The sequence below is a fragment of the Dipodomys merriami genome, unplaced genomic scaffold (assembly GCF_024711535.1).
Source record: "Dipodomys merriami isolate MVZ:Mamm:240054 unplaced genomic scaffold, mDipMer1.0.p SCAF_31, whole genome shotgun sequence".
NCBI lineage: Eukaryota > Metazoa > Chordata > Mammalia > Rodentia > Heteromyidae > Dipodomys > Dipodomys merriami.
In genome coordinates, this window is record NW_027204604.1 from 10,770,937 (window position 1) to 10,783,893 (window position 12,957).

General features: G+C 43.6%; 1 protein-coding gene across 1 annotated transcript in view; it reads left to right on the plus strand.

Annotated features, from left to right (window-relative positions):
• Positions 1–5,853: 5,853 nt before the first annotated feature.
• Positions 5,854–12,957, plus strand: part of Dstyk (dual serine/threonine and tyrosine protein kinase) — a 57,038-nt gene continuing 49,934 nt past the window's right edge. The window contains exon 1 of the mRNA XM_070041700.1: positions 5,854–6,209. Coding sequence (XP_069897801.1) covers positions 5,906–6,209 — 304 coding nt within the window. The 5' untranslated portion in view covers positions 5,854–5,905. The remainder of the gene's footprint in view (positions 6,210–12,957) is intronic.

The window sequence follows — 12,957 nt, forward strand, 5'->3', positions numbered from 1 at the left end:
ATAAATATCTAAAGCATTTCTGCCTTAGATATTTTAGGTATACCTTTTAGATATGATAGAACAAGTGTCCACTGCTTAGAGAAACTGCAGATATGAGGCATTTGTGAATACTCTCACACGAGGTAAATATTCTTCCTGTTCTATTATGAGAGAAACATAGGTTAGGGCATTTATGTACCTGGGGCTCAGTTCTGCAATCAACTCTAATTTGAATCCAAACCTAAAAGTCTAAATAGCTCATCCTTTCAGGACTGTAATCCTGAGCCACTCTATAGTAAAGAATTTTTCAGTGACTATGAATCTAACGGTCAATATACATATCCATATTTACTAAAATGTATTTCTGGTCAAGTGCCTGTGGTTTATACCTATAACTCCGGAGGCTGAAATCAGAATTGTGATTCAAAGTCAGCCCTAGCAGACAAATCATGAAACCCTAATCTCTAATTAACCAGCAAAAAGCAAGAAGTAGAAGTATTGCTCAAACAGTAGAGCTCCATCCTTGAGTGAAGAAGCTAAGGGAGAGTATGCACTCTGGCCTGAGTTCCAGCCCAGTGTCAAATATGGTCTTTACAAGATGTACAACACGCCTGCATCTCTATTATGGGAGTTAAAACAATGAAATGTTAGCCAAGTGCGGTGGCTACTGGGGGTGAGGGGTGGGGGCTGAGAGCTGAGAATGGAGGTTCGAAGTCAGACTGGACAGGAAAATCCATGAGACTCTTATCTCAAATTAATCAACAAAAAGCCTGAAGTGAGGTATAGTTCAAGTGGTAGAGTGCTAGCTTTGAGCACAAAAGCTCCAGGACAGCGCCTAGGCCATCACTTCAAGCTTCACTACTAGCACACACACACACACACACACACACACACACACACACACACACACACACACACACACACACACACACACACACACACACACACACGCCTACACAAGAATGAAGCATTGCTTTTGGACAATCTTAATTTCTTTAAGTAGGTAAGAACTGCATAAATTGTCTCGAAAATAGAATCATTCCATATTTAGGTCTTTTGGACACTGTAGAGTTTCTGTGGCATATTGGAGATAATGTGAGTTGCTTCTCCTTCCCTTCTCTTTTTACTTCTCCTTATTCTTACTCTCTGGCCTTGTAGGGCCGTGTTTCTTAAAGTATAGTATAGAGGTTTAAGCCATAAACATGTTTAAGCAACATAAACAACTTGGAATTTAGTTGTTGTTTATGAAGATTCCTGAGCCTCATCTCAAAATGGATAGAAATTTAATTTCTGGGGAGGGAGCCTGAAAATCTGCTCAACATGTGATTTATTTCAACCTTTTGGCACCAAGTGTAGAATGAAAAATCGGGAGCTAAAGTGTAGTCCTTGTTTCTAAAACCCACCATTACTTTTTATCCCACACAGGAGTAAGAGCTGTTATCTGATTCAATTGTTTGGAAAACCTTCTGCTGATCTTATGACTTCAAAAAGACAAGTCAATCAAGGAAGGGCGAATCATACCAACTCATGTGAGATCTTATTCTGGAATAACCATACTTATGTCATAAATCATGTTCAAGGAGTGTTAGAAGGCCCTAGGGCAAACCCACACAGACAGAAGCACAAAAGACTGCTTTCATTATTGAATCCACCAGTCTTGCCTTATAGCTCTCACAAAGGGCTGGGGAAAGAAGATAGTATACTCATTCAAGATGCAATGATACAGTAGAATTCTTTCAGAGGACTGTTAAGTTTATATATATATATATATATATATATATATATATATATATAAGTTATATATATATGCACATATATATATGCACATATATATGTATATATGGGGGGGGGAGGAGAAAGCCAAATAGATGTTTATAAACCTTTCACCCAGTGATACCTTCCTGGAAATTTGTCTTCAGGAAATAATGTACAAGACAAAAAGAAGCTACCAGAACAACAAAATTTCTAGCTGGGAACTCATGGCTCATGCTTATAATCCTAGCTACTGAGGAGGCTGAGATCTCAGGATCACTGTTCAAAGCTAGCCTGGGCAGGAAATCCTGAGAGATTCTTATCTCCCAATAACCACCAAAAAATCATGAGTAGAGCTCAGGGACAGCCCCAAACCCTGAATTAAAGCCTGAGAGAGAGAGAGAGAGAGAGAGAGAGAGAGAGAGAGAGAGAGAGAGAGAGAGAGAGAGAGAGAGAGAGAGAGAGAGAGGCACAGAGACACACAGAGACACACAGAGACACACAGAGACACACAGAGACACACAGAGACAGAGAGACAGAGAGACACAGACAGAGACAGAGACACAGACAGACAGATAGATAGACAAACAGAGAGAAAGATCACTTTGTTGTTGTTGTTTTTGTTAGTTGTGGGGCTTGAACTCAGGGCCTGAGTGCTGTCCTTGAGCTTTATCAACTCAAAGCTAGCACTCTACCACTTTGAGCCACAGTGCCACTTCTAGTTTTCTGGTGGTTAATTGAAATTAAAAGTTTCACAGACTTTCCTGCCCAGTCTGGCTTTGAACCACAATCCTTAGACCTCAGCTTACTGAGTAGCTAGGATTACCCAGTCATGACCCATATATCATAGGTTTTTATGAAACTGCTTTCTCCTTCCAGGATCAACCCAGACTGAAGAACATACCCTGTTATAAGGTTTGATTCTAAGTAAGGAAAAAACAAAACAAACAAACAAAAAAAAACAAAGATGGGTACTGAACTGTCAAAGCTACAACCATTGAGACTTGAAAAAGCCATACCCACCTACTAATCTTATTGATACAAAGTAGTAACTTGTAGCAAAACTAAGTTTGGAGCTGTTTCTGAAAAGATTTGGGTTACTCTAAAACATTTTTTTCTTGAAAACATTGTTATTGCACTTGGCAGTGAAGCCCAGATGACCTTTGTTTGAGGTTATAGCAAATTGCCTTTAATTGATTGCTTTTCTCCCCATGGTCTGCACCCTAACAGCCAGGGATGCCACTGATGAAATATTCAGCATCCGATGATACTTGATGTATAATTAAATAGGGTGCTTTTTGCAGTTCAATTTCCTAGACCTTTAATCTTCAAGTTGCTAAAGCTTCATGGAGAGAATCTCCTAAGCAAAACCAAAATATTCTTGGAAATACTACCCTTCTTGGAAAAATATATCACCCCAAATGTAATAGATAGAAAAGAAGACATAGTTACTGTAGATAGAAAAGAAGATGTATCTTAAACATAACTATGCCAGCTAAGGTGGTACACATTAGATCATTTCATCTTCACAAGCTTGCTATGTACGTAGCACTAGTATCCCTACCCCATATGGAAGAAGTAATGAAGGCTCAAAGAGGTTGAATGGTTTGTATAAGATCACTAAATAAGTAAGTACCACAGCCAGGACTGGAACTCAGGTCAATTTTCTGGGACTCTATTGCACTTCTCTAAAAATTTACAGGGTTTCCATTCCACTTACCATGGCTCACCTAATCCTTCTAATAACCCAGTAACATTGAGCACAATTACAGGAGTCTTCCTTTTATCAGAAATCACAGACTAGGAGTAGACTCAAGGTTTCTCACCATCATCACCACCATCATCACCATCACCATTACTATCACCACCACCACCACCACTACCACCATCATCATCTCAGTTACCTTTGTTGGGTGCCTTTATGCATAGGCTCTGTGTGAAGCACTTTTGATTCTTATATTTTCATTCTAATCTCACAATATCCTCTGGGGTGGGCATTCTTTTTCTCCCAGTTGATAGATGGGAAACTCAGACTTAGATACAGGGCTAATCAGGGGCCAAAGATTTGCTCAAGACCACAGAGTAGCAAGTCAGAACTAGAACAAGATGTGTAATTATAACACAATTGGAAAAAGCATCTGTCATTTATAGTTTTGTCATACAGCAGATTCTGCTTTTAAAAAAACATTCATTTTGCCCACATTTGAGATTAGTTGATCTAGCTCTTTTAGTCCTCACATTACTGAAGAAAGTACAATTATTCTTAAGACTCATTGAAAATAAGTAAGGTCTTCAAGAGTATACAAACTAAGATTTGAATGCACTTTCTTTGGCTTATTTCCTTAACTATGAGACAATGCTGACTCTTGGTATGTCTCCTTACATCCATGCTGCCTAACCTGGGGTTCAGAGGTTAGCAGTATTGGCACCACCATGGAGCTGGTTATAAATGTGAAGTCTCAAGAATCACTACAGATGTTCTGGACAAGATCCTTTGGCCCCTAGGATGTGAGAGGCCTTGTTTGCCTCACTACCAATGATATATGGAATAGACAGAAGGGAGCAATGTTGTCTAGAGCAATCTAGATCTAAACAGGCTCTTTAGGAAAGCTGTGTTGGGCTGGGAAAAGATATACTTTGTAGCCAAATTCAATATTGGCAGTCATCTCGCAAGTTGGAGGAAAAAGTAAGCCAATAAATGGTATTTTATCATTTTTCTTTGCACCATTTTCCTTTTTTTTAAGTAAGTTTTTTTTGTGAAAATACTGTACAGAGGGGTTACAATTACATGAGCAAGGTAATGAGTACATTTCTTATCAAGCATTGTAGCCTCCTCCTTTGTTTTCCCCCTACTATCCCGTCTCTCCCATCTCCACAACTACTTTTACGAGCCCAATTTCCCTTACCTGTTAGTAACTTTAGGAGATTATAATAATTGAACATGTAGAAATGAAATAAGTGCCTTTGAAAAATTTAGTTATACACAAATTTGCTTATTATATATATTTAAAAATTTTTGGACTTGGGATTGTTGTTTCATGTTGCTTTACAGGAAACTGGTGATGCTTTCGGTCATTAACTTGGTCTTAATTTACATGGGAGAACCGACTGTTCATTTTCCACGTTTTACAAACCCCAATTCCTACCTACATGCAGAGGAGGATTAAGAGTTCAGAATATCTTCAGAAATAATCTATTAAATAAGAAGAATTTATAATAGCAAAGTAAAGTTAGAAAGCCAATTTCTCTGCCAAGCATGCGAGGGCATACCTGGTGATGAGCAGCAAAAAAAAAAAAAAAAAAAGAGTGGGAAATGGGAAAACAGGTGGTAGGGGTCAAATTGTCCCTTTGATGTTTGTGTGCAGAGATTTATGTCAATGGCAGAAGTACACATTGGCAGAAGTAGAGTTAAGATAATCAGAAATGGTTTTGGAAGGCTGCAAACCTCAACTTCCCCTTACCCAGCCCCATTTCCCTACTTCAAGAAGCAACCATTTAGAAGTTTTAGTGATCCTTTCACATTCCCACTTTTCACATCTGGAGGAGAGAAGATGGAAAAGGAGAGAAAGTAACACAGCCCGTTAGCTTGAGCCCGTGCTCAAGTATCTGCTGTGTCCAGAAAGTGAGAGAGCTATTTAGGTAACCATGGAAATATTAGTGGCCCACGTCTTATTTTCTTCCTTTCTTGGCCATTAAAATCTTTTGCTCTGATTTCAGTAAGGCACCCCACTTCTGCTAGCTCCGCAGCTCCCCACTGTCCACGGGGACTCATTCAGGGAGCAAGAATACATATTTGAATCAATGCAGCATATTTAAGCCCCAGAGCCGGTGAAGACAGCCACCTCCTTAAAGGGGTTAGGGGGTCAGTAATTCATCCACTTCTGTGGTGCATATCTGGCTTTGGGACCGAACTAGAACTACAAGTCCCAGGAGACTGCGCGGCGACGGCGCTCTTAAAAACTCTTCCCGTGTCTCCCGGAGAGCAGAAAATAAGGTTCCACGAGCGGCGCATTGCGCGGGCGTCAGTGATTGCAAGAGACCGAGGCTGGAAGCCCGGCGGACTTGCAGGCGGGGGCGTGGGGTTCCGCCTCTAGGGAGCACTGAGGGGCGGGGAGGGAGGAGGGGGGCCGGGTCAGCGCCGGGGACCGAGCCGCGGAGACAGCGGGCCTAGGCGATGGAGGGCGACGGGCTGCTGTTGGGTAGCGAGCCCGTCTCGGGACCCGGCCCGGGCCCGGGGGGCGGCGGCGGTGGCGGCGGCGGAATGATCCGCGAGCTGTGCCGAGGCTTCGGTCGCTACCGCCGCTACCTGGGACGGCTGCGGCAGAACCTGCGGGAAACCCAAAAGTTCTTCCGCGACGTCAAGTGCTCCCACGACCACAGCTGTCCGCCCTCCCCCGCGGGCGGCGGCGGCGGCGGCGGCGGCGGCGGGGCCGAGCCGGGCCCGGGCGGCGACGTCGCCGAACTCGAGCTGCAGGCGGGTAAGGAGGCCAGGCCGGAGGAGGAGCGGGAAAGTGGAGGGTGGGGCGCCCCGGTCCGACCGACCCCCAGCTGGAGGCGGAAAGTGGGAACCGGGACTAGAGGGGGAGAGGCCGTCCCGGGGTGGGGCTGGGGGCGGGGGGCGCCGAGGGCTCAGCTCCGGACCTGGAGGCCCGGGGTCCGCGGATGCCCAGGCCGGGGAGGCCGCGCGTGGGCAGGGCCGGGCCGGGGAGGGCCCGAGCTTTGCGGAGTGGGGAAAAGTTGCTCTGAGTGCGGGAGGAGGGGGCGCTGGGGGGGGGGGGCGCCAGTGCGGATCGGAGTCCCGGATCCGGGATGGAGGAGATGAAGCTGGCAGGGTGTCCACTGTAATGATGTGTGTGTGTAAGTGTGGGACATGCTTGCACACCGATGATGAAGCAGCTCAGTGAAGGAGGAGGAATGTTCTCTAAATAGCGTGGGGGAGTTGCCAAAGAAAATCATGATCTGATGGGTGCCAGGGGAAATTAGTTGCCCAGAAATGTTGCTTCTGCTTATGGTGAAGGAAAGGAAGGGATGTTTTTCTTCTTCTTGTTCGTTAGGCTTTGTTTCTGTGGGGTTTGTTTGTGGTCCTGGGTGTCCTGAGAACTCGGTACTGTTGCCGTTCTTGACATGGATCTTTTCTGCGATGAGCCAGCCATCCCCCAAATCCTGTATGATTTTCAGGCTTTTCTAACATCGTGTTTTCTTTCTAACTACTCTTGGTTTGGGGAACTGGAGGGTTTTATTCACAACTACTTATTAGGAAAAAGGATGGGACTGGCACCCATATAGGTAAATATTTGGGGAAAATTGCAGATGTGGGTTTCACTTAGGGATTCTCAAGCTGAAGTTCTTATTAAAATCACCCAGGATCATATTTAAAAAAATGCCATGTCCCAGATTGCTCACAGATTCTGATTGAGTGTGATAAGTGATTTTAAGAATCTCATTTGAACATGAGAAGACTAGGGTTTTGATGCAGGTGCTCTGAAACACTTTTGAAAACATAAATTTAGACATTGATAACTAATTTCAAACTTGTAGTGAGTTTGTGCGTTGGACCCTGTATTCCCCAAAGGGTGTGTTGAGTGGTTTAAATTTGTCTGAGGCCCCTGAAATGGTAATAAAAATGAGCTCACAGGATGCTGAGGTCCATTCAGTTGCCCTGCATATCAACTAAGAAGCTTTTCTTGTATCTTGGGATACTGGGGATTAGGGGGCTCACTACCTTTTTTGCAGGTATGTTTAGACATGTACGGGGAAATGTACATTCAGGAGATGAACTTGTAGAGGAAGCTGACTTCAGGGAGGTTGTGAGAAGACAGCTGGGAAGGGGTGCTTAGAAAGGACCCCCAGGTCACACACTTTCACCCCTTAGCCATACCTCCAGCCACTTGCCTGCTCATCAGCAAACCATAATAAGGCAAACTTATTCTAATTTTTTGAAAAAAGTAACTAAAATACTTGTTTTAAAATAAGAGCAGCAAAAAGAAAAAAGCTTTTTTATTTTTATTTTATTTTTTGGTCCGGTTGTGGGGCCTGAACTCTGGGCCTGGGCGCTGTCCCTCAGCTCTTCAGCTCAAGGCTAGTGCTCTACCACTTGAGCCACAGCGCCACTTCCGGCTTTTTTGTTTTTTCTGCTTATGTGGTGCTGGAGAATCGAACCCAGGGCCTCATGCATGCAAGGCAAGCGCTCTACCACTGAGCCACCTTCCCAGCCCTTGTTTTTATTTTTTAAAAGCTAGTTTAAGGAATGCAGTAAGTATCCCTCTGGGCTGGGCTCCAGTGGCTCATGTCTGTAGCTGCTTGGGAAGCAGCCATCAGTAGGATAGCCTTCTAGGCCTGCCCAAGCAATAAAGTTCTTGAGACCCCCATCTCGATCAATAACTGGGCATGGTATCTGCACCTGTCTTAGCTACACTGGAGGTTGAGATCAGAGTAAGGTTCCTGGCCAGCCTAACTGCAGGTTGATATCAGAGTGAACTTCCTGGCCAGCCTAGATAAAAAAGTCTGCTGGATCCCCATCTTAACAGAAAAAGCTGAGTGTGGTGATGTGGGCCTGTCAAGCCAGCTGTATTCGGAAACATAAATAGGAGGATTTTGGTCCAGGCTTGTTTGGGCATAAAGTGAGACTTTATCTTAAGAATTAACAGGACAAAAAGGGCCAGAGGCACGGTTCAACTGGTAGGGCACCTTTCTGGTGAGTGGGAAACCCTGAATTCAATCCTCATACTGGGGCTGGGAAGGTGGCTCAGTGGTAGAGTGCTTGCCTTGCATGCATGAGGCCCTGGGTTTGATTCCCCAGCACCACATAAGCAAAAAGAAAAAAAGCCGGAAGTGGCGCTGTGGCTCAAGTGGTAGAGTGCTAGCCTTGAGCTGAAGAGCTGAGGGACAGCGCCCAGGCCCAGAGTTCAGGCCCCACGTCAGGACCCCCCCTCCCCAAAAAAAAAAAAAACCAAAAACCAAAACACAAATCCTCATACTGCCCCAAAAGGAAAAACAGGGTTGCCTTTGAATTGGACTATGAATTAGTCTTTCTATAATCAACTTTTCACCCTCTAGTATCTACCCACCCCCCAAAATAACCCAGGAGGATGCGGATGACAGGATCGGGGACAAAGAGATTTTGTTTTATAAAATGCTTGGAGGAGAATTTTATTTTGGGGAAATAGGATATACCAGGGAAAATAAGGTGACACTTTCTAGGTATACTTTAGAGATGCCCAAGAAGAGAATGATCCTGTTCTTTTCCCAGTTTATCTTTGTGAGGTCAGTCAGTCAAACCCTGTCTCAACTCTTGTTTTGTGAATGCTTGTTTCTACTTAGTAGGAATTTGGAATGTGAAGGAAGCAGGCAGTTCTTTCTTTCTTTCTTTTTCTTTTCTTTTTTTGCTAGTCTTGGGGACTGAACTTTAGACTTGGGCAATATCCCTGAGCTTCTTTTGTTCAAGGCTAGCACTCTACCACTTGAGCCACAGCACCACTTTCTGCCTTTTCTGTTTATGTGGTACTGAGGAATCGAATCCAGTGCTTCATGCATGCTAGGCAAGCACTCTACACTAAGCCACATTCCCAGCCCTTCTGGAAGCAGCTACTTCTTAATTTAATGATCTCTGCAAGATTTAGGATTGGAACTGTTTCTAGATTTAATGAAGTACTTGAACAACTGAAGATCAGGAACTGACTCTACATTTGAAATTGTTGGACTGCAAGGACAGCAGCAATGGCAAAACAATTTTCCTATCTCTTTATATACTGTTTTCTGTCCTGTAATACCAAGAAGTTGCATTTCACTCTCAACCACAAAGAACTGGGAAGAACCCCAAACTAAAGCTTTCCTTTTAATTTGGATAGTTTTCTGTTTACTTGGGTTAGGGTAGAGATTGTATAATGTTCCTAATGTTTTAGAAGTTAAATAGAGGGTGGGAAGATGGCTCAGTGGTAGAGTGCTTGCCTAGCATGCATCAAGCCCTGGGTTCGATTCCTCAATGCCACATAAATAGAAGAAGCTGGAAGTGGTGCTGTGGCTCAAGTGGTAGAGTGCTAGCCTTGAGCAAAAGAAGCTCAGGGACAGTGACTAGATCCAGAGTTCAAGCCCCAGGACTGGAAAAAAAAAAGTTAAATAGAAGATGGAATTAAATTCTAAAATGACAAAGTTTTGTGCGGCTTGAACTCTAGGCCAGGGTGCTGCCCCTCAGCTCTTCAGCTCAAGGCGAGTGCTCTACCACTTGAGCTACAGCGCCACTTCTGGTTTTCTGGTAGTTTATTGGAGATAGGAGTCTCCTGGTCTTTCCTGCCCGGGCTGGCTTTGAACTGAGATCCTCAGATCTCAGCCTCCTGAGTAGCTAGGATTACTGGTGTGAGCCACCAGCCCCCGGCAATGACAAAGTTTTTAGAGTAGCTTGCCTTTTACAAAGAAAACTGAATTGTAAGTGAAATTTTATTTGGTTCTTCCTCTGTTGTCCATTCATTGTCTGCCTTTTGACTTAACTGTAGAGAATAATCAACCTCTAGTTGAAGTAACTTATTTGTATTTATTTGTTCATTTATTTATTGAGCAGGAATTCAGCCCAGACTGGCCTGGACCTCATTCACTATGCAGCTCAAGCCATCTTCAATCTTGATCCCTCCTGCCCTGCCTCCCTAAGGGGACTTAGAGTGCATCTGAAAAAGGCAAAGTAGAATATTACAAAGCAGAAAAAGGAAAAGTGCTTTTCTTTATGACCTAGTAGCAGTCCTAAGTATTACAGTTTGTCATAAACCTCTCAATTTTAAGAAGATGGAATGACCGGAAAGTGTCGATTTGCAATGCTGTCACTTGGCTATCCTCCATTCCTGGCTCTACTTCCTAACAGCTTCACTGTGCTACACTTTCTCATCTGGAAAAGGGGACTATAATAGTTGTTACTGCTAGGATTGTTGAGAACTAAGGTATGTACGTGTTCAGAACCATGCCTGATTAGGTGCTATGTAAGTATTAGGTATTATTTGTTTACTTGTTTCTCAAACAGCATCTCACTGTGTGCCCAGGCTGGCCTTAAACTCCTGGACTTGAGTGATCCTCCTGCTGCCTCCTCCCAAATGTTGACTTATAGGCCAAGGAACCATGCCTGGCCACATATTAAATAGACATTAATTATTAAAAAGATGTTTGAATACCTGGGATTGTGTTGGTCATGGTGTTGTGAGATAAAGAGCCAAGTAAAGGAAGATAGTGATCTTGGCCTCAGGCTAGTGGAGGTCAGTCTTTCCCTTCTGTATGCTTTCTTCTCTTCCCTGCCATCTTTCCTCTCCCCTCTCCTCTTACCTTTCAAAAAAGGTTCTCAAGATACAGTGCAGGCTGGCCTTGAACTCACAGTGTAGACCAGGCTGGCTCAAGCTTGAAATCCTGCTGCCTCAGCCTTGCCAGTGCTGTGTTACTGTGCCCAGCCTACCCTTTGCTTATAAGAAAGAAAAAAAATAATTATCATCATTAAAGTTTGCTAATTTGGTTATATTGGATGATGGATAACAAAAAGGACTAGAAAACTGAACTTGGTCCTCTATGGAAGTATAATCTAAGTCCTACATATCTAGAATACAGAAAGCTGGAGGAAGAAAGAGGAAGCTAAGGTATGGCTAGATTATTGACATTTTATGTGAATGTTAATTCTTTGGTTTTAAGAGCTCTCTACCTTTTGTTAGCCAACCGCTGTTTCCCCAAGATTCTTTGTTTGTTTGTTTTTTTGGGTCTGGTCATGGGGCCTGAACTCTGGGCCTGGGTGCTGTCCCTCAGCTCTTCAGCTCAAGGCTAATGCTCTACCACTTGAGCCACAGCGCCACTTCCGGCTTTTTTCTTTTTGCTTATGTGGTGCTGAGGAATCGAACCCAGGCCTCTGGCATGCAAGGCATGTTCTCTACCACTGAGCCACCTTCCCAGCCCTTCCCCAAGATTCTTTACAGACTTTTTTTTTCTTTATTATTAAAAAAAATCACACCTAGTATAAACTGGTTGCCAGAATTTTTAAAGAGGAAAAACACTGGTGCTGCACTTAATTAAAATACATATTGTCCTAGGAATTTGTGTGAATAATAAAGAGAAACATTTTGAGAAGGGTCAAAATGTTGGGAAGAAAGGACCTAGTTTCCCTTTGGTTTGTTTTTGTAGTGCTGGGGATCCAACCTAGTGCCTTGCACTCTACTACTGAGCTCCATCCCTGATCCTTATGATTGACATATTTATATATTTATATATACATATACATAATTTTAAAATTATCTTTGGGTAGTTGTACAAAAGGGTTTCAATTCAGCATGTCTGTTAATGAATACAGTGTATCTTAGTGTTATCCCTCCCATAATCTTTGCTTTTTTTTTTTTTTTTTTCCTTTTTGAGAGTGGGTATTGCTGTGTAGCCCAGATTGACAAGGAACTTATTGTGTATCCAAGGCTGTCCTTGAACTCCCAATCTTCTGGCCTCAACTTTTCCAAGTACTGAGATTCTAAGCTTACAAGCATATGTCCTTATCTCCAGCTTTGGTTTGTTTTGAGACAGGGATTTGTGTGGCCCAGGCTGGTCTGGTACTTTCTGTGTAGCTCAGGTTAGCTTTGAACTCTTGATCCTCCTGTCTCAGCTACCCAAGTATACAGGTTAGAGGCTTGCACCACCATGCTTCGCTGTTTTCTTTTAGCTGCCATCATGATGGGGCTGAGAGATGTCAAGACAGCAGGGTTGGGGACTGGGAAGGTGGCTCAGTGGTAGAGTGCTTGCCTTGCATGCATGAGGCCCTGGGTTTGATTCCTCAGCACTACATAAGCAGAAAAAGCCATTAGTGGTGCTGTGGCTCAAGTGGTAGAGTGCTAGCCTTGAGCAAAAGAAGCTCAGAGACAGTGAGTTGAAGCCCCAAGACTGACAAAAAAAAAAGACAGCAGGGTTGTTAGTTGAAGTGGCTTTCTGGTATTTTACCAGGATCTTTTGGAAGAGTTGCTTGTGTATTTCCTTTCCATTTAAGCTCAGTAGAGACACTGCTGTAGCTGTTGTCACTTTTTTTTTTTTTTTGTCAGTCATGGGGTTTGAACTCTGGGCCTGGGACTGTCCCTCAACTCTTCAGCTCAAGGCTAGTGCTCTATCACTTGAGCCTCTGTGCCACTTTTGGTTTTCTGGTGGTTGATTGGAGATAAGAGTCTCACAGACTTTCCTTCCTGGGCTGGCTTTGAGTGGCAATCCTCAGATCTGAGTAGCTAGGATTACAGG